Source organism: Conger conger, chromosome 17 (assembly GCF_963514075.1).
Source record: "Conger conger chromosome 17, fConCon1.1, whole genome shotgun sequence".
Classification (NCBI taxonomy): Eukaryota; Metazoa; Chordata; class Actinopteri; order Anguilliformes; family Congridae; genus Conger; species Conger conger.
The window spans coordinates 11460707-11483044 of record NC_083776.1 but is presented as its reverse complement, the minus strand read 5'-3'; the positions used below and the strand labels follow the sequence as shown (position 1 = coordinate 11483044).

Below are 22338 nucleotides of genomic sequence, written 5' to 3'. Positions count from 1 at the left end.
TCCAAAGCCTATATTTAATTACATTCTTTAGTGAGAATATCAGTTGCAGGAGGGGAATGAATGAACTTTAATATTTTCTCTAACTCAAGCCTAGAGGCATAGTTACATGATTTACACCATAAAACGCATCCTCAATTAAATGACTAAATTAAAGAGAAAAGAGCATAACTTAACATAACCTTCCCCCAGTCTCTTGAAATTAGGGCTGGTTACGCCCCTACTTAGAGTTATTACTTAAATTAGACTTAACTAATGTTTTAACCAAAGGCCGCTTCCCTCTTTTTGGGTTCGGGTCACCTGGCTTTCCCACTTTAAGGGAAATTATCATAAATCAAATATTTTATTTGTAACAGCTGAACAAACAGTTGGTGTTAGGGGATAGAGCTGTTCACAGAACACAAGATGGTGTTATATATAAAGGGCGACACTGATGATGCGTTTGTCTCAATTCGACGCAAACAAAGGAAAAGTGTGAAATTTGGGGACTGCACTCACATGTACTCCCGGTGGGCAGAGTGCACGGCAGCTGCGTTGCTGTAGCGCCAAAGAACTATGATGGAGGACAGCACGTCCAACGTGGCGTCAAACTGAGGAGAAACCCAAACACGAAACGCTCATTAGCCACATCGCGGAAAAACACAGAAGCGGAGAGAGTTCAACTCTCCAAAGTGTCTTTGTAACTTCCACTTAACCACAAGCCTCTGGCAATTAGACTTTAATGAAGGAGCTTTCATTACATTCTGGCAATGAAGCGGACACTCATAGAGCCCTCATTGCAACGCACTTATTAACATACACTCACACCACTGTGGTTACCATGGTGAAATTTTCATCACCGGCCAGAAAGGCCCAAGTTGTTTATAATTTTATATTAATTAAATATTAAAATATGTAGAGCAGGTACTTACAGCAAATCCAAAGGCTGAGGCACTGTGTCTCATGAAGGAAACCGCTAGGAATCAAAGAAAAGAAAGAGAAAAATGAATACTTGAACTTGGTTATAGTTTTAAGAGATAATTGCAGTGTGTGTGTGAATAAATTCACAGTATTATAAACACACTAGAAATGTTTTCAATAAAGCCTTTTTCCAATGGAGGAATTATTGAGACACAATTCAATACAGTGGAATAAATACAATCACTGAGCACTTTTAGGAATGCGATTACCTAATCAGCCAATTGTGTAGCAGCAGTGCAATGCATAAAATCATGCAGATACGGGTCAGGAGCTTCAGTTAATGTTCACATCAACCATCAGAAGGCATGATAGTTGAGTATTTATGTAACTGCTGATCTGGAATTTTCATGCACAGTCTCTAAAGTTTAATCAGTGGTGTGAAAAACAAAACATCCAGAGAGAGAGAGAGGTCAATGGAGAATGGCAAGACTGGTTTGAGCTGACAGGAAGGCTATGGTAACTGAGATAACCACTCTGTACAATTGTGGTAAGCAGAAAAGCATCTTAGAATGCACAACACGACGAACCTCGAGGCAGATGGGCAACAACAGCAGAAGTCAGGCTCCACTTCTGTCAGCCAAGAACAGAAAGCTGAGGCTGCAGTGTGCACAGGCTAACCAAAACTGGACAGTTGAAGACTGGAAAAATGTAGCCTGGTCTGATGAATCTCGCAATCTTTCTGCTGAGGCATACAGATGGTAGGGTCAGAATTTGGCACCAACAGCATGAATCCATGAACCCAACCCATGCCTTGTGTCACAGTCCAGGCTGGTGGAGGTGGGGTAATGGTGTGGGGCACACTTTGAGCCTGTTAATACCAATCAACCATCACTTGACTGCCACAGCCTATTTGAGTATTGTTGCTGACCATGTGCATCCCTTCAAGGCCACAATCTTCTAATGGCTACTTCCAGCATGATAAAGCACCATGTCACAAAGCAAAAGTAATCTCAAACTGGTTTCATGAACATTACAATGTGCCTGTTTATAGCATTCTCATAGTATTTTACAAGGATTTAAACAAGGATTAGTTCTTGAAAGTTTTGTTTTCTTTTTCAGGCAGAATATATTCTGTTCTATTAACCTTTTAAGAGGATTTGAATGGGTTACAGGCAGGAATAGCCCTGAAGTTATGGCTTATATTTCCCCATCAGTGAGGAGGGCTCAGGAACAATCTGACCCAGCAGATTCTAACCAATGTCTCCGCTACAATTGGGTACACGGTCACCCATGGGGGTTAAAGCCCTGTTCCATCTACAGCTTGTGATGTAACATGCGGTACCAGTTCATACAAGCATGTGCTATGCTCATGACCATGCAGCAAACAGTGCTGAGCTGATAAAGGTCTGTATAGTGAAGATACTGGTGCTTGTGGAAAGTGGAATATAAAAGATTAAGCCTCGGGCCTTGCTGTACCCTCTCATCATGTTCTTCCCGTTCTCAGCCCCGCAGGCTGGTCCATGCTGACGTAGCACCCGGCGATGACCGGAGGATTGATTGGTTGCGGTGTGAATTAGGTTCACGGGTTCTCCTCAGGACACGGATGCCTTACACACGCAGGTGGGGGAGGCGGGAAGGGAACAGATGTGTGCAACAGCGCCCGGCGGCTTCCTAATTAGGCTCTCGGATGGCTGATAAACGGGCTCCCAGGGGCCCCGCCCACTGCAACCCACCAGAGGCATCTCCACAGGCGATAGGGGGAGAGACAAGGGATACAATGCTCCAACATTATGCTATATGACACCAAAGCCAGCAGCTTTGCATGTCCTTTGAAACTGAAATTATGGGCTCTCTGCTGTAAACAGTTTGACTAAGTTCACGGTCTTGTTTTAAGCAGTCAGCGCTGAGACATCGGATTCAGCTTAACTAATTATGGTCTTCAATCAGGATCAGTCCCCCACCCTGTATATCCACCCGACTGACAAGAATTTATAAATACCAGAAAGTAACATTTTGAGCCTAATGGCTCATTAGATGAAGTTTTCTGTTCAGCGTCAGCCAGCGTTTTTTGGACGCGTGTGCACTCATTAGCAGCCATCGCGATAAAGGGATGCCTTTCCCCATTCATTATCAAGGTACTTCAACAAACGATAGAAGGCAGAAAATGGGAGTCTCTGACTGGAATCCATTTTGGACACACAGAAGAAAATGTCCATTAGGTTAGAGTGGGTGTGTGTAAGCCTTTTCCCAGAGGGCCACAATGATACTCGCCACTCAATTAGCCAGTGTAGGAAAATAGCCTCATATGGCTTCTAGAGTCTGAATAAATAGCTGATTAAGGCACAAAATCACACCCTTTTGGTTTTGCAAGACCAAGATCACAGAACTCTGAATTAGAGTGCAAAAAAAAAGCTAAACTTAAAATGATTTGAATTTTAATAAGCCACTTAAAATGGTGTTTGAATTTGGTGTCCTCGGAACAGCAGAACATAGCTTTGGCCCCAACAAGGTTGGATATGCGGTATCAGGCCTCATTAGAGGTACAGTAAGACCCAGCCGAGTGAACACTCACTTAAAGCACAAGTGTCGCAGTGAGGGGTGTGCTCCCCCACCCCAGACAGCTGGTCCAATGTCACAGAAGCACCACTCTGAGTGAGTCAGCACACCGCCTGCCCAGGTACACTCAAGTACAGGAACACTCAGGTGGGTTTCCAGAGAGTCAGCCAAACTGCTCAGCAGAGGTGGGAGAGCGCAGGTCCACAAAGTAAAGAGTCCTCCCCAGTATTTTGTTCCCATCGCCTGAGTTTGCTAATTAGCACAACTCTTCAGTCAGGAGGTAGAACTAATTAGTGAGATCGGCTGTCTGGGGTCACTGGTGGAAGTGACCCCTGACCTTTCCACCTCTGCTCAGCCCTCCCCCCTCTCTGTGGGAGGACCCGGAGGAGACCGTGACAACAGCGGATATTTTATCCAACAATCCTACTCCTGAGGGTGTAACCTGCTTCATCAACTGCTGGTGAAGGGTTATACAGAGACAATGTCACACAAAACCATTTGTTTGCAGTGAAGGACAGATCCAGGGAAAAGTGTGAAGAGAGAGAGCTGTTCCTCTATTACCATTAGAAGAGGTGGCTCTTTTTAAGCCTTTAAGTATGACCGCCTACATTCCAGAACTGTGGCATAAAAAGGGAAATCGAGAAAGAACTGAGCTAATTGGGGTGAGCCTTACACAAGGTCGACCCTAACACATACATCAGTGCGCACACTGGGTCCTGTATCTGATGGTACAGAAGATGATTCATTGCTCTTCCATTACATTGCCCCTTGGAGCCCCTGCATTGCTACAGCAATAGCTTAAATACAAATGAATTCAGCTTGATATAAAAACAGTAGCTGCATCTGTGTATCTATGATAAATGCACAACAGCGATTTATGGCAGCATATACTGTATGTATCAGCACGACGAACAAGCAAGATGAATACTGCAAACAGCAATCTCTGTGTTCAACAATCATACTTGGGAATTCAACTAAAATTGGATCTAATTATGTTGCACTATATCTGCCATGACAGTGTGTTAATATTTAGTTCTAATTGAACTCAAACGGGTTATGGCTTTCCCTGCTTTGTCCTAGAACTCGCATCCCCTTGGTGACTGTACATGGTTGTTCATACATTCTGGAACAAGCAATACTGAAATTGAACGCTATTTAGTTCAACCTGAACTGAAATAAATGTAGATGTATTGTAAATGACAGTCAATGGCTTGGTTTAATCAGCATTAAACGTTTCGCTTTCCTCCGCAAACGGTTTGACATGTTCATTGTTATTGCTTCCATTGATCAAACTGAACTGCACTACTGAAAATAGACAAACACTTTCATTTAACTGTGAGTCAAAGTTAAGGTCTAATTCTTGTAATGGTACACTAGAATTGAGAATGAAACATGAGCAATCTTCCATCACATTGTCAAATCAAACAATGTAGTCAACTGAAAGTGCATGAGTACCGTGTTAGTCAGTCAAAATTCCCATAATCCTCCTGACTCTGAGGTAAGATTTAATATGACTAACAGCCTGTCAGCTGATCAGTCATCCCTGCTGTCTGGAGGGGCCAGTGCACCCCTGTAACCAAACAGACACACCCTTCAGCCCCAAAGTAACATTTACACTCTACTTCACACATCATTCACATCAAATGACGCCAAGCAATTTGCCTTTGACCTCTTGCTCACCTTTCACACCAGAAAAGAATACCACCAAACACTGGCAGATTCTAGACATGGTACAGCATCATTTGCATACCTTCACAAGGTAAGGTATTACATTTCAGTGTGCATTTCCATACAGATAATTTTGCACCAATAACTACGGCCAGAAGGGCTTGACAGCTTGTGTTTTTTCATTTGCAGTCTCAGATTTCCAGGCGGTTTGTTTATTATGCTAATGTGAGCAGTCTAGAAGCCCCCATTAGAGAAGCAGTTCGAACCAATAGTTAGCAGGTTTGCTACCTAAAATAAATCTGGTAAAAATTGGCGTATTACAGGAAATCATCTCATTTTTGACGCAAACCACAAGTGTACAATACAAACCAAAGTGATATTTTGACAGAACAGCTTCCTAGTTAAAACAATAACAGTAGCATGGTTTCAGAGGAATTAGATGTTGTATCAGAGACCACGAAATAACAGCTTAACTGAATTGACATACTGCTATTGCTCAGTAGGGAAGTTGGTTGTACGATGGGAAGTAAAAAAGCCATCTGGTACTGACCCATGTTTCTAGACACCAATACTTATGTGATACAAACATTTGCAGACAGCTATAAACCACTTTAAAAACATACGAAAAAAACAGCTGGTATAGGACCTAGTTAGTTATTGGCTGGACACATCAATGTGTGTGAAAACAAATTAGGACAGCCCTGATTCCAAGCTGACAAAAGGCTGAGGTTCATGTAATTATTACCCAGTTCCCACCCCACCCAACCCCACCCCACCCCTCTTCCCCTAGCCTCCCAGCCACATTAATCTAATACAGTAGACTAACCATCGCCATACTGTACACCTGCCAGAAAGGGGAAATAACCAGGAGAGTCAGCAGATTCAGTACAACTCATCTTTCAACTGTGCAAATAACGCTTCCCTGGCTGCTTATTAACCTCACGTAGGCTGCTCTCAGGAACCGGTGGTCAGCTGAGATCACTGAGGATTATGCGCTTTATTAATAAAGTTATTATTCTGCGTAATTTAAATCGATTGAATATGTTTTTTGAGCCTCGCAATCTTCTTCTTGACCGCTGGATTCTCCCGGTTTTCCAACAGCCACCAGTGATGCAGCAACTGATGCTGAAATGCTTTTGCGAATGCAAAACTACACAACTGCACACATCAAACTAGGTTTGGACTGAGTTCTGTACCAAACAAATTCAAAGAGTTAATTCAACATTTCCAGTGGGGATAACAGACTTTCAGAGTAACACTGAATCATGAACAAAACAGTTTCAGTTCCATTTGTGAGAAAATTACTTTACCAGGTTCACTGTAACACCTGGTATCGTGGACTAAAACTTAAGGGGATAGTTAAATATTACTTCAGTTCATGCTTATGTTTTGTATGTTTTGGAATGAAGGATATTTTAGATATTTACAGAAGTTTGACAACCTACCCACTTTGGGAATACATTTCAAGTACAACACCAAAACAGTCTGTACTGTGACGTTATGACAAGAGGACTTTTTTATTTTTAGTTATATCATCCAATCTTATTTTAGATCCAACCTTTATAAAGAAGCACAATATAAACTGATAATTACATTTATAATTGTGAATAAACACTACAAAATTGCAAATGTCCATATGTATACAGCCTGTGCCACAAAAAAATATATAGCACAAAATTAAATGGTTTCCAACAGGTTTAAACTGTACTCCGTTAGAGTTAGGTTAACACATGTCCATGGTTCCAGCTGACAGGACTGAAAGTGCCCCAGACATCAGGCAGACAGAATCCCCAGTCCACTGACGCCATCAACAGGAATTAACACCAACACCAATCTGATTAGTCAATCAGAGCAAATAGCTACTCAATGCACCAGCAAACAGCACGCTGGCCAGGCTGGGACGGCCTGCCTAACGAATAATACAATCGTATCCACACCGCCTTCCTTCTATTATCAATCGCACTTCCCAAGTCATGTTTTTCATTGACCTTTGACAAACACAATTATTGCTGGAGTGGCAAGACGTGTGGAATATAGCTTTGGGCATCACGGTTATTGTTTCTGTGATGTCGACCTCAGGGTCTATTAAGATGCCGATGGAATGGTGTGCACCAGAGTGCTTTAATAATGAATCGCAGTCTCTGAGGGCCTGCGTTTGGTTCGGATTCTTGTGTCCTGGTAAGGATTCGTGCAGTGGTAATTTGCTTCTGTCAGACTTCAGCGAGGGTTCATAAATGGTTTTGGATCTGTTGTGTGTCTGGTAGAGTCCGTGTTTTTCCTGCCCAAACTAAAAATCTATGTTCCCATTACAAAAATCTGTGAGCAAGTAGAGCAGGTTGTTCAGCCGCGACAGGTTTACTTGCATGAAAAAGGTGTCGGAAATGTTATAATGAGAGGGATGGGGATGAGGGTTACTGCCATCAAAGCTTCCTTCTGACAGGCTTTCAGGAACAGGAACAGTGGCCTACTTCCTACTTACAGGCATGTACAACCAAGGCTGATAATACAGGCACATACACACACAACCGAGGCAGATCCTACAGACATACACACCGGGCCGAGGCTGATCCTACAGATATATACACACACACACACACAGCTGAGGCTAATCCTACAGGCACATACACACACAGCTCAGGCTGATCCTACAGACATACACACACAGCTAGGGTTTATCCGACAGGCACATACACAGGAAAAATATTCATATATACAGAATATGCTTCTGCCTTTCATTTCAACAATACTAGACCCTTGGCGGAGACTATAATGGACATCAGGTCTGATGCAATTTCCATACCAGCCAAGCGAAAACATTAAGTGGAGCAAAAGAAAGTCAGGGTTCAGCTAACACATTCTTTAAAAAAGATTTAGGCAGGCTGGGGTTATTATTAGACGCCTTACATAAAAACTCCATTGCATAGCCCTTGTAATGAATATTCATTTTCCCCCTCATGGGAGGGCGGTGAATAACAGCACAGACATGAAAAAAGCGTCTCAGGAATAAAATCTTCGGCACCGTTCGAGGTGGCTCCTTTAATTAAAGTGCTTGTGTGTGAACCGGGGTCTGCATCGCACTGATGAACATTTTCACTTTCCAGTCAAACCCCACTGCGTTCTCCTGCAGACACAGCCCTCTGACTCTACATGCCTTCCTGTTGTTCCACGGATGCAAGTAGTACTTAATAATTCATGGCATACAGGAAGACTGTTTAGAATGAACGCTTGCTTGCAGAATTAAGACTAGCAGGGCCTCCTGCCCCTGGAGCAGACACACGAGTCATTGAGATGAACTTGTAATCGAGAAACGAAAAAAGAATGAAATTGTGGGCAGCTGCAGTAAAAAGGTGAGTGTATGCATGACCGCACAGTACAGGGGAGAGATAGACACTCGTTCTGTAACTAACATTTTCACACAACTTGCTGGAACTGGGGCGCACAAATCTGTAAAGTTTGCTTCAGTGCAGGCCGGTAAAAGTTAAGATGCCCTACTTGCATCTAAAACACCCGGTTGTCTGGGACAAAAACCCTCAGTTGAAGTCAAAGAACAGACGCTTATGGATCATGAGTCTCTGTCCTGCAGTGGTCATGGTTGGCTTTATTTACTGAATAACAGCCCAGGCCAATGATCATCAGATCACGGTCCACAAGGGCTGAGAACTGCTGTTTTTCCTCACTCCCTTTACCTGAGAGCCAGGTGTGGAGGCAGTCTGGCTAATCAGTGGCACTAATCATCAGTTAATGACCCAGGGGGAAAGAAACCGGAGCTGGATTTGAATTCAAGGGCCAGATTTCATGATCCCTGGCCCATCTGAATAGAAATAAGACTCACAATTCAATTCCTAATGAGATCCCTGTGGATCTGCTTGTCTTGTCCCATCTGCATAAGCCAAATCTTGACAGTTTTAGGGGAATATAGTTTGGTTCATACCGCATTGTTAGGCCAAACCAGTTTGTTTCGATCACATGATGACCTATAAGACAAACTTATGTTTCAACCGTTATCCACCAGGGGTCCGGGCTGCCACTCAAACCACAAAGCCAAGTGACTAATTGTACAACAGAGGCTCCCTGTGACGTTTATGAAAACAGATTTGACCTAAATATAGGGAGAGTAAAAGGATGGAAAGAGAAAATTGATGGAACACGAAATGCACAGACTGCGGAAAACATACATTTCAGGGAAAAGGTACAACAACATCCTCCTGGAATTTCATTTATTTTGCACAACTTGCAGTTAAAGAGTAATTGCGCTAACTAATTCAGCCTACTTACACAGTTTTGAAAAAAAATCTGGTGTGGGTAGAGTAAGTCACATTTGCAAGTATTCTCTCAGGTGCCGCCAGTGTTCAGTGTACTATTGATCCGTCACAGCGCAATTTTTGACTTGAGTCATTAAGATGTAAAAACGATTTAACTGAGAATTGTGGGTATCAATTTTCCCCACTGGATATCTGATTGATATCTATGACAGAGCTACCTTGAAAAGGGGGCACTGAAATTATGATTGGGGTGGGGCCAGAGTGGACTGCAGAAAGCATTTTTTCAAACTTTATAGGCAGCAGAAGAACACGTTTTTCTACCAGTTTATGCCAAAATGATATTTCAGAAATATTAAAGTAAAGGCATGGATTGAAATGTATAGACTTACAAAAAAAAATAGACTTACAAAGACATTTCTACCCTTTACACAATACATCATGCCAAGATAGACAAGCAATTAAAAATAAACGTCATTTAAGGTCAGAGAAACACATGATCGGGGCTGGATGGCATTCAAGATTTAAATATTCCGCTGGAAAAAGTGAATGATCCTAAATTAGATGCATTTCTACACAATCATTTAATAAACCGGACATTAGCTAGACAGACGTAATAAAAGTAGGTTCTGCAGACATCTGCTTTGCATACACTTAACATTAAATAACTGATCAAAACAACTGACAACAATGGTCGCAAGATTAATCAACAGATGGGACAGTCAACAGTTTTACATGTTCATTTTGTGCTTCAAAGAAAATTCATCACAACCGATTTGAACGTTTTCCTGGCGGATCCGCTGTACCTTACTGCCTGAACAGATTTCAACCCTGATCAACTCAAAAATAAATCACACTTCTGTCAACCGGCTCATGAATTTCGTAAGGCTGTCAGGATTACAGATGTGACAATCCTCCACTCTGGTTTTGAGTAGTGCAGATGAGAGCTGGTGGCAGCACGGATGGTGCATAGCACCAGCGGGTAGCACTGCCGCCTGGGTTCGAATCCCGGTCGGCCGGGGCCTCTCTGTGTGGAGTTTGCATGTTCTCCCCGTCTTCACAAGGGTTTCCTCCGGGTACTCCGGGTTTCTCCCACAGTCCAAAGACATGCAGGTTAGGCTGATTGGGGAGTCTAAATTGCCCGTGGGTATGAGTGTGTGAGTGAATGGTGTGTGTGCCCTGCGATGGACTGGCGACCTGACCTGTTCCTGCCTTTTGCCCAATGTATGCTGGGATAGGCTCCAGCCCCCCTGTGATCCTGTTCAGGATAAGCAGGTTAAGATAATGGGTGGATGGATGGATGGAGATGAGCTGGGCAATAGCACAGCATTTGCACAAGAACACAGCAGCAATGTTGCTACGTGTATTCTGGGATAGAATTGAGAAACAATCATTAAACAGCCTGTGTCACTTTCAGTTTTACTAAACGCATGCATTTTATAGATTCGTTCGTGTATTTTAGGCCTTGAAATATCCAACTGCTTGGAGAATTTGTCACCACACGGCAACTGTGCCTTTGTTTACTGAGGAAATTTGGGAATATCATTTATCATAACCCCTGGAGGAAACTTCCCCCTACTCTAATTAAATATCATATGTGCTTGGAATGCATTTCCAGGGATTAGGAAACAAATGCAGTTTCAAAGGGATTTCAATAATCCAAAGACATTTACACGGTTCTTGAACAGTCAGCCTTATAAAGAGGCACTACTCTTACGTAGGAACTTACTTCAACTCAGACACCATCAATATGCAAGGAGACAAGCTACGGAAAGAGCTGAGCTTGCATAACGCAGCCTGCTTGCAGTAGTGCTAAAGCAATAAAGAGCCATGAGAAGCAAAGCTATCTTAGCATTCCTAATGCGGCACAATTTATTGAGGTCAAAAACAAAGCCGGCACAGCCCTTGCCCCCTGTGTTTGGCCAGGCCCCCAGGAGACCAGATTCAACCACTGCACCGATGGAGGATTCAGCCACTGCACCGATTCACCTGGCCGAGAATTGACACTCCACAGCTGGCTCCTCCTGCCCCACAAAGCACTCCCCGCGTCCCTCACCATGATTCATCTGCTCCTCCTTTATGCTACCTTTATGAAAATCGATTTCAGCCCGCGTCTACTGGAGGTCTCCTGGAAGGCCCACTTTGTAAGGTGGGCAGTTTGAACAGGGGCTGTGTGTTCAGTGCTGATGCAAATGTCAGAAATGTGAAAGATCAATACAGTTAAATTGCAGTATATGGTACATTACCACCTCTTACAGGACTCTAACAGGACTTCCATGTCCATCCATTTAAAAACGGTGCTATAGAAAATATTGATTGAATCAACGACTACAATGACGCAGGTTGATTGATTTGCTGGATGGTTAAATGGTAACTGGTTACAGTTCCCTACACTGCTGTAAAGCTTCTTCAGTTCCACCTACATTCCATAGACAGGTTGCAAAGACCTTGGGAATCACAACATCGTATTATAGTCATCTCCACATTTACTGGCGCACTCTCCTTCATTACCGGGAGCCCGATGTTACATTTTACCCCTCTCACCGCGGGAGAGCTGGCTCTACGCTGGGCCAGCAGGGTCCATCTGTCAGGGGGGTAGCAGTCCTTGAAAAAGTTTTGATAATCTAAACTGCCAGGCAGACTGACAAAACGGCAGCTCTCCGGCGAGCCTGGCTGCCAGAGCTGCAAAGGCTGGCAGGCTCCGAGCCCAGCCGAGGGAAGTTTCTGAAAACTCCTGCCTGCATACTGATGCCTTTTCATCTGCTGCAGTCGCTGGTCCTGCCTGCTGAGCGGGGCCTTCAGAATCGACACATCTAAGGAGTACCTTGCCCTGTGTGTGAATTGGCCTCGATACACCATCTATCCAAAGCTACTTCCCCTGTAGTCACTGATGACCACAGTTAGATTTACGTTTACAGTTGGAACAGTTAGAGACTAATGCGTACCTCAGTGGTAAAGGTCCTTTGAGTTTATTTTGTAAATCAAGTGCTCTATAACAATTTGTATTCATTGCACAATGTTGCTATACAGGATTTACTACAGATATGTAAATACTGGCAATGCAGGTTATAAATATTTGCATGAATATGATTGTAAATAAAACATGGATGCATCGTTCGTATCGCTAGTAAATAAATCATGGAGCAATGACTTAAAATTCTTTTTGGACAAATCCCACCTTAGCTTAAAAATCCCAAACTATTTTAAAGGGTTTCTGAACAATGACATCACAGGCTCAAATCATGTTAATGATGATGACGTGTGTGAGATCTGATGTCATTTGCATGAACTCTGATTCATAAGGCTCATCAATAGCAATGAAGTGACATTGGTGGTGATTTAGAAAATGATCTTTACATTTTAAAGATGTATTTCAACCCTATACTGGAACTGTCATGTATTTAGGGTATGACTGACATTTTTGGAGGCACTGGCCATAATTTAACATTTTCACTGAACATTTCACATTTCAGAAATGTAGGCTACTAGATTGTGCTAGCATACAAGTTTTACAATGACTAACTAAGTCATTTTACGTTTGAAAACCTTCAACAAACCATCTTTTATGTGAGAAATGTGGTGTCTAACTCACAAAGCTGCCGCTGTCTGCGTTCTAAAGCTCCGCTTTGCCAACCCTACTATAAATATTAGACTACAAGCAGTGGTGTGTCACAGCTGACCTTGCTGTGGCACAGCGTGCAAAGTGGACACGTTTCTGTGGTTTACTGATCCATTAGTTCCTCCCAACAATATGTCAGCCGCTTAGCAGAGGGACATCTTTTCAAGCTCTTTTAGTACAGTACTGTTTTGTGGGAAACAGTTACTGGCTGTAGAAGAGCTATCCCCTGACCTTTCAGTGACCTATGGAAAAAATAATTCGGAGATTTTTTTATTTCTTTATTCATCAATGTATTTATTTATTTAAATTAGAAATTTGGTCAGAGGATGGTGAGAAAGTGGGCCCCGGGCACAGTACCTGGTTAATCTGCCTAGGGGGAAGGGGCCACCCCAGGGCTGTGGAACTGAATTAAAATATCAAGAATATAAATTCATATTTCAGTCAATAGGGGTCCTGTGCAATAAATTGTATCCAAATTCAAAATCTTAGAGAAAGAGGACTAAACACAATATTGCCAACTTATGTTCTACCAAGCAGCAGCACTGTCAAGAAATTAAAATGCTGCAGTGCTGATTCCAAAAGACCATCATGGTGCAAGGCGACCTCAGTAATGAGCTTGATAAACACAAAGCCCAAATCAAAAGCTTAATGTGTTGGGAGTCTTTCAGGGAGTAATAGTTCAGGTTTTCAGGCCGTAAGATAGGAACTGGGCCAACTCAGTTCTGTCCCAGAGCGAGTCTCAGTTTACACAGGACCAACAGCAAAGCACGATGCAGCACGGCACTAGCTGGAAAATTACAATCTCATTCAAAAGATCTCAGAATCATAAAGGGACCCAAGTTACCTAATATTTTAAAATCCCTGTAGACTTTATTCCTTTTACAAAGAATTACATATGAATTGTAGCTGTATATTCCAGCAAGTCAAGTAATATAGCAGCATAAGGGCCCTGTTCTGAACAGGGTGTCACCTGAGATCAAAACCCAGAGCCCAGTCATATACCCCACTCCCTGCCAACTTTCACACCGCTTGCTGCTACCCTTATTGTACAGAGGGATTATATTTCACAGTGGCAAAAGGGCAAATGCAGAACAGGTAATTATGTTTGCATGCAGATGAGGAATGTCACCCTGCCTCGCTGCTGGGTGCAGTGCCCGCAGTCCTGCCTCTACCCCTCTCCTCTCTGTACTTGCGGCAACTCAGGGACAAACCTGTCCCCAGCACTGTGACCCTGCCTCTTTGCAGGGAGCAGTACCCACAGTCCTGCCTCCCTGCTGGGTGCAGTGCCTGCAGTCCTGCCTCTACCCCTCTCCTCTCTGTACCTGCGGCAACTCAGGGACAAACCTGTCTCCAGCACTGTGACCCTGCCTCTCTGCTGGGAGCAGTACCCACAGTCCTGCCTCCCTGCTGAGTGCAGTGCCTGCAGTCCTGCCTCTACCCTCTCCTCTCTGTACCTGCTGAAGCTCAGGGACAAACCTCCCTGAGTCTCCAGCACAGCCCCCTCTGAAGTCACGTCACTTAACGCAGAGAAATGGTCCCTCCCACACAAGAGGCACAAGGCATGGAGAACCGGCCTCAACACCAGGGACAGGTGGGGTAGAGTGGACATTGTGAATGCAACTACTTTTGTGAGGTTGAGTGCAAAATGAATTGGGGAAATTCATGTCTCAGAGCTGAATTCCTCAAACAGAATCAAGGCTCGACCATGTTAGGGTTCATGTGCACAAACTAATGATTCACACACAGCTGGCCAAGAAACAGAGGAGCAACCATTTGTCCCATTCATTTTGCTAAACTGCTCTTTCACAGATCACCCAAAATGGATGAAAATATCCTCAAATTATAGCAAACCCCAGCTCATGAGGAAGGGGTCTGAATACTAGTTCTCATCACATAAAATAGGAGAATAACCATGCAACTAATCGCATATTAAACAAATGGCTCTTCTATGTACAATAAACAAATGACTTCTGCTTAAAATACAGAACTTGGATGTTTTTGTTTTTTTCCCCCCCGCGCTTCCCCTTCATAATTCACAATTTCTGTTCTATTGAACAGTGAACAAAAGGAATCATGTGGAATGGATAGGATGACAGTTTTCAGAGCTTAGCCTTAAAATACACAAACCTAAGCCTGCAGAGAGCTAGACAATCATTGAGGCAAGCAGTCTAGACTTGCAATGATTAGCAAAGTCTAGATCTACTAGTCATCTGAGCACAGGTTACCCAACATGGAGGTGTCTTTTTGTTTTTCTCCAACACCTTGAAAAATAGTTGGGCTTCCTAGTTCACTTATAGCTTATCCTCCATAGAAGTGACAACTAATGAAATGAAAAATCCAAACTAAAAAGGCCTAAACAACCAGCCCTGTTTCAAACCCATATAAAACTGCTGGCATAAGGCAGGATGAGACATGTGGTGATAAGAGCAGAAACCAAACCGGAGCACACCATATCCTGTCTCTTTTAATGCCAAGAGGAAGGGTGTCTCACACTCTCATTGGACAAGAGAAAATGCACCACAGCTGCTCAATTACCAATTAACTCCAAGACACTGATCAACAGCTGATCCACATTGCTCTACACTGATCAACAGCTGATCCGCATAGCCCTGTAATCAAGTGCTGAGACAAAGGAATCTCGATTTTGCGAAACTGAGATCACAAAATACACAAAACTATTTGACAAAGAAAACATGCCCTGTAGGAAACTAACAAGCACCACAGCTCCACAGTACATGTGATTGCCTCAAAATTAAAGCTGACAGGCTGCACTTCAACCTCATATTCATTGCTTCTTCTTTTTTTTCCAAATCAAATGCGCTGACGTACAGAGCAAAAATAGTCCCTCTTTCTGAATACTTTAGCATTTAATTTGCTTTGTTCAGTTGTGCCTGTGAAAATCTGTGAATCTGCTTCATTCACCCAATCTTTCTCTGCATATTTCAGTCTAAAATTATCCTTTGCTGCAATACAAGACAAATGGTTGCCCTATTTTTGTTTACACTGCATTTTCAAGTTACTTTTTGAAGATGCAATTCCAGCTGCAGCAACTTGGAATACAGCATCTGTATGTAGATGTATGCCAAGTTACATTGCATTACAGTATATTACCATCGTTTTGCAGACACCCTTATCCAGAGTGATTTACAATGTACAATATGAGCAACAGTGCCAGGCCTGGCTAACAACCTTTCCAGCAAGTATCTGTATAACGTAGCTAAAGCACACATTCAAATGAACTGTGTGAAACAAGAACCAACATAAAAATATACTCCCAAAAGAAGAAGCCCTATGAAGAAAAACCTAAATCCCAGAAAAGCACCAAAATCGGTCCTAGTAAAGAAAGGTGCAGTTGTTAAGCTGGTTATACACTGTGCAATTTTTGCCACGGTTCTGCAGTCGCACGTTGTGAGGCAAAATCGGCCGTCTTGGATCTCTCAGTGTGACATACTCACAGACGGCCGAACTAGTGAATCTTAGCCTCCAACGGGAGACTGGCAGTGTCAGATATTTTGGGCCAAAATCATGCATTGTGACAGCTGCTACAATCACAAGCAATAGGAGCATAGCAATACAGTACATGACATCCTGTGAACAACAGACCTAGCACTTCAACTGCAATAGACACATCGTTTTAGTCATTCACTCAGACACTACTTCCAGTGTCATCATCAAAACTAAAATATTACTTGCATGTGAATAAAGTGCACCGTTAAAGTGGTAATGTTTCTGCTCCCGCTGTCGAATTTCACATCCCAAATAAATAGCCAAAGTTGAGAAACCTGTCAGTAACAATGTAGCTAATATTCAAAAGGTAAGCAAGGAAAGAAAACCTGTTTAGAACCTTTTCCAGTTTTGTGTGAAAGGATACGTGTGACTGCGTGTTGTTCCTGCTAGACTGTTTACATTCTAGGCTAGCAATCGACTAGCTAGTTTAGCTATTTCTGGAGGCAAGCAATGTTGAACTACTTCTGGGGGTTAAACATGCAAATACCACAGGAAATTCAATGCTGTGGATCTGTATCAAAGAATGCATTACATTACATTACCTTATTGGCATTTGGCAGACGCTCTTATCCAGAGCAACGTACAACAAAGTGCATAACCAGGGATAAGTTAGCTGAAAGACCCTAGAGGGAAGTACAATTTCAACTGCTACCTGTACAACAAAGATAAGGACGAAGGCCAATTATTTTATTTTATTTTTTTTTATTTTTTTTAACAAAGAAACAAACAAACAACAGAGCAAAAGTGACCAATGCATGTGCGTTTTAAATTTGTAGTTGTGGTTCACGTATGGCTTTATTTTATGACATTTCTGAAAGTTCACAGACCACTTGGTGTTTTGTTTGTCCATGTTGGCAGAAAGTTATGAGAAAATTTGGGAGAAAAACTATTCAATTAAAAAAGTCTACTATAGGGCTGCTGAGTGGCTCATTCGGTTAAGGCACCACACTGGTGCACAGATGAGCCCCATGGTCTGTGCCAGTATTGACGTTGGTCGGTAGCTCCATTTTCCAATGCGCAATTGACCATTATGATTGACACTGCATAATTCACCAATAACTGCTTAGGTGCTGCTGCAAAACCTTCAAAACAGATACAGATTATCTGTGTCTGATGTGGATAAAACGTTATGGATGACCATAATCACAACTTAATGTCAATACCAAATACAAACATACATACACATGCTCGAAGGCAAGCTATAGACTAGTCTGCCCATTGATAACATCAGACATATTTAGTCTATTAGCTGTAGTTAGCTGAGTGATTATTTTATTTGTTTAATAAGTTTATTTGTCAAATGCACAGTCAACAAAACTGCAGATAGGCAGTTGTTAGCTGCTACTCAAATGCGTAACGTTAGGGGAAAGGGAAAACCTAGTAAACCATCATCAGAAATAAAAAAGAAATAAGCAAATACAAAGGAAGTATAAATACCGGTAGTGAAAGTTAGGCTAATCTTAGGTGAAACTATCTCAAGCTAATTAGCAAGCGGATGTTACCTTCGCCAACCCTGTGGATGCAAGGAAGAAGATCTTAATCCGGTTTAAAATATAACATTAACATAACATTTTTTTTCCTATTTATACATTGTTTATGACTGTATCAAGCGAAATGACTGTACTTTTTGAAGACACTGGATTATACTTCCAAATGCCATTGCAGTAATTTACTCAAATGGATGCTGCCAGTTAACTCAATGTTCTTTTGTCGTACATAGCAACAGTCACTAAGGAGGGTGGGCCTTATGGAGGTTTTGGTCCCCCAGGTTTACCGAGCTAGCAAGCCCGGCTGGTCGATCGGGCACCTGTGGACTGCATGCCGAAGTCGGATACGGAAGGTCTTCCTCTGACTCCGCTCCATGCTTTCTCTGCAAAGAAGCAACTGGCGACACCATGTGCTTTGGAGGAGAACTGTGGATGTCTACACCCTCCCGATTCAGCTGTGGACTGTATGAACGCGGTTTCAGACATTTGGCCATTCCAAATTTGAGTGTGAATTGGACATGCCCAGCCCAATGGTGGGCACCAAATGCATGTATGTATGTATGTGTGTATGTGTATATATATATATATATATATATATATATATATATATATATATATATATATATATATATATATATACTCTGATACTACCGATTAAGTGCAAAATTTGTGTAGATGGATTTCTGTACAGAAGCTAATTCTGACACACAGGTTCAGCTGAACTAATTAATTTGTTGTGTAAATAATGATTGATGATAATGAGGTGAATATTAATGGGTACATTTCTCTTGTTAATAAATGCAATTAATTATGGGTCTCAATTATTCAGATGAATGTGTGATGTTTTATCCTGGGGCTTAGATATAATCTCAGCATATCATTTGATATAATCATCTTCAACAGCAGACATTTTAATTTCCTTTTGGGACAATGAATTACTCATAACAGCCTATTTCCCAAGAAGATCCAGAACACATTAAATTCACCTATCCCTTTTTGAAATCTATTATCATTTTCTTTAAGAGGGAAGAAACAAGGGGGAAGAAAGAAAATGTGGCAGACATAACATCATCACACCCTAAAATACATAATTCAAATGAAAACTCTCAAATGCTATGAAGCTCAGAAATATCTCACTATTGGCTCTGCATGCACGATAGAGCTGAATTTTAGCATAAATAATATAAGTATAAGTAATATAAGTAATATAAGTCAAATGAGTCTGGATCAGTTATAAAAATCTTGAATCCAGACGAAATGCCATTTTCCCTGTGCGTCTGATGGTGCTATGGTAACGACTGAGAGATGTACACATACATGACTTCCTTGTATTGCTTTTTCCTTGGCAACAGAGACAGGACAAAGTCTTCTCCTATAGGCTGATTTGCTCAGTCTCTGTTACAACGCAGCCACAAAATTAAACATTCAATGAGCGTACCAGTATGGGCGCACTTGTGAGTTGAGGCTATTTCTGCACAAATCTCTTATGTGACACAGGAGTCTTTTTATCCAAATGTCACTTGTAAATGTGCTCTTTCCCTTGATGTGCTGGTGCACTTTGGAAACTCACAGCAGAGGAGTGCTGTACAGTGTGTCATCTCTAACAGGCTCCTTCATATGTGAGCAAAGAGGGGGGAAAGAGACAGATGGTGCATGAGTGAGAGAGAGAGACAGAGGGAGAGAGGAAGAGACAGGAAGAAAGATAAAGGGTAAAAATAGAATGAGTAAAGCTGCGGGTTTATCAGGAAAAATGTTGGCTAAAGTCAAGGAACAGTTACGGCAAAGTTGTTGAAAGTCATGCACAAATGCAAAAAGGTGGCATAAACCACAAAGTGTTTAAAAAACACTTTAAATAAATTAATTAATAGATCTCAGTTTCAGCAGTGAGAAAAGACAGCTGCCACTAGGAACAAGTAGAAGTAAAATAGGCTGCATTTAATCACTTCAGCCCCTCACTGAAATAAAGAACACGCTTTTCTGCTTCTAGTTTAACGGAACATTGTTAGAAACAGAGCATTATGAATGAAATAAATCAGTGTCAGTTTATATTTCTTTAAAGTTTGTTTTGGCATAAATTGTTGTACAAGGTGAGGTTTAAGTGTTTGATGGAGCGCCTGTTGTCACTGACAACATCACCGTAATGGGGGAAGGAGCGTTCGGTATCAACACCGCTGACAGGGGCCATCAAACAACCGATCGCAACAAGTGACAAGGACAGGAATCAATCTCAGAACATTCCAGAATCTGTATGCTTACAGTTTGTTTCTCACAGCATTTGGAAATAAGGTTACAAGTCCCAGTTTCAGCTGGCAGAGTTCTGCATGTTTCGTCATACAACAGAGGTGAACTCCTCCGGCCAATCACATGACTGCAGTCTAGCTGCACATTAAGCGTATTCATGCAAAGCTATGACTGCGGTGGTGAACTGCAGAGAGGAAGAACTGGGAGCTGGCAGAATGCAGGAGAGACAGTCTTCCCTTTTCCAAAATGAAGGAGGGATTGTAGTGATGGGATAGGCACCTGAGTATGACTGAACTGGACTGGAGAGAAAGAAAGAAATTGGGGTCAATTCTGAACATTAATGAAGTGTAAACGTGCTTTCAGTACACATTCTGCCGCAGTGCTTTTGTTCTGTCGTGAAATGAAGGGACTGAGGTCTTGGTTACAAAGGCAAGCAGACGTTGCTCGTTAAGTCAGGAGTGCAGCAGGCAGAGACTGGCTTGAAACGGAGCGTAAATTAAGCAGCACTTTGAGAACAGACAGCCTGTCACTGCAAGGCTGTTAATTAGCCTACACTGAGGCTGGAAGAAGTCTGCAGCTCCGGGATCTCATTGGCTGGTGCTGAAATTCGCTCACACCCCCCTCCATCACCAGCCGCAGTCGAGAAACAGAGAAAACCAATATATTCTGGTTCTAGTATCTCCCTTCAGAATTACCTCAGCACTACATAGGAGAAATACATTCCTCTATTCAGAAGTGCTGTTTTATCAAACACATACAGTATATGGGGCTACAAATGTGTATCGGAGGGACACATGTGGTAGGCATGGTCAGAAACATAGAGTAACCAGATAAGAAGTTACTGATTGTTCATGCATCTGCCCTGTTTCTCACACAGAGAAATCAACTCCACACCTTAGCTGCACATGACACATTCTTTGCTGGTAAAATGTGTCATAGTGAGAAAAAACTAAAACTTTCATATACCCAAAGATTAAAAATGAGATCCCACTCATAAAGTATGGCTTTTACAATATATATGTATTATTTAGCTGTATATATGTATACTCAGTGAGCACTGTATTAGGTAGACCTGTACACCAGTTTGTTAAAGCAAATATGTAATCAGCCTATCATGTGGCAGCAACTAAATGCATAAAAGCATGCAGACATGATCAAGAGGTTCAGCTGTTTTTCAGACCAAATGTCACAATGGGGAAATGTGATCTAAGTGACTTTGACCGCAGAATGGAATGCAAATAACCACACATTACAACAGTAGTATGCAGAATAGCATCTCTAAACACACAATGCGTCAAACCTCTAAGTGGATAGGCTACAGCAGCAGAAGACCAGTAAGTAAAAAAAAAAAAATCTAATGAATACCTAATAAAGTGTATCTGTCTATAGTACACATCAAATAGGCCGCTCAGGTTACTCAGAGTTTTTTCACGTGTGCGGGGCAGCAGAATGACACACGCTTGGCGTGGCACGTTTCTGAGAATCTCTATGAAACAGCAGGCAGGTGTTACTTTTCCAAGAACTGCGCTCATGTAACACGGCTCGTGTGTGCTCAGAAAGTCTGTGTGCGTCAAATGACCTTCAGGTTACTTCCGCCTTAATCCGGTACATATGATTAAATACCTCTGCCTTGACAGGGGCATCTGTCATCACCGTCTCGCTCACTAAGGGACAGAGAGGAGCGTTTCTCAGAACAGCTCAGTGCAGAAAATGGAAATGGACAAACCGCTCACACTTGATAAATGCTCACTACCTGACCACCACACCTCCTTGGATCCACTGCCCTCAGCTTTTTCCACTCCCTTCCCCATTACCAATGTGTTACCAGCTTGATTATGAAAACAGGAGGTGGAAACATTTGGTGGTATACTCTTTCCTAGTTTCTAGTAGGGGTGGTTGGGACCCACTTGGTTGGACCTGACGTGACCATTTCTCTGAAACGCTATCCCTCCATTTACACGTGGATGTGACATTTGGCACCTCCTGATTGCAGTGTGAGTGTGGCGCTGACCTTTTCCCTGGCCATACCCCCATCAGCCGTGATAAAGGCTATATTCTACAGTCATTATCGCCGGGCATGGTAGACTATGCACTCAGTATATGA

General features: G+C 42.3%; 1 protein-coding gene across 1 annotated transcript in view; it reads right to left on the bottom strand.

Annotated features, from left to right (window-relative positions):
* Positions 1-22338, bottom strand: part of LOC133117084 (transmembrane protein 163a) — a 53417-nt gene that overhangs the window by 20272 nt on the left and 10807 nt on the right. The window contains exons 3-4 of the mRNA XM_061227203.1: positions 909-952; positions 496-587 (exon numbers count right to left, since the gene is read on the bottom strand). Of these exons, the coding sequence (XP_061083187.1) occupies positions 496-587; positions 909-952 (136 nt within the window). The remainder of the gene's footprint in view (positions 1-495; positions 588-908; positions 953-22338) is intronic.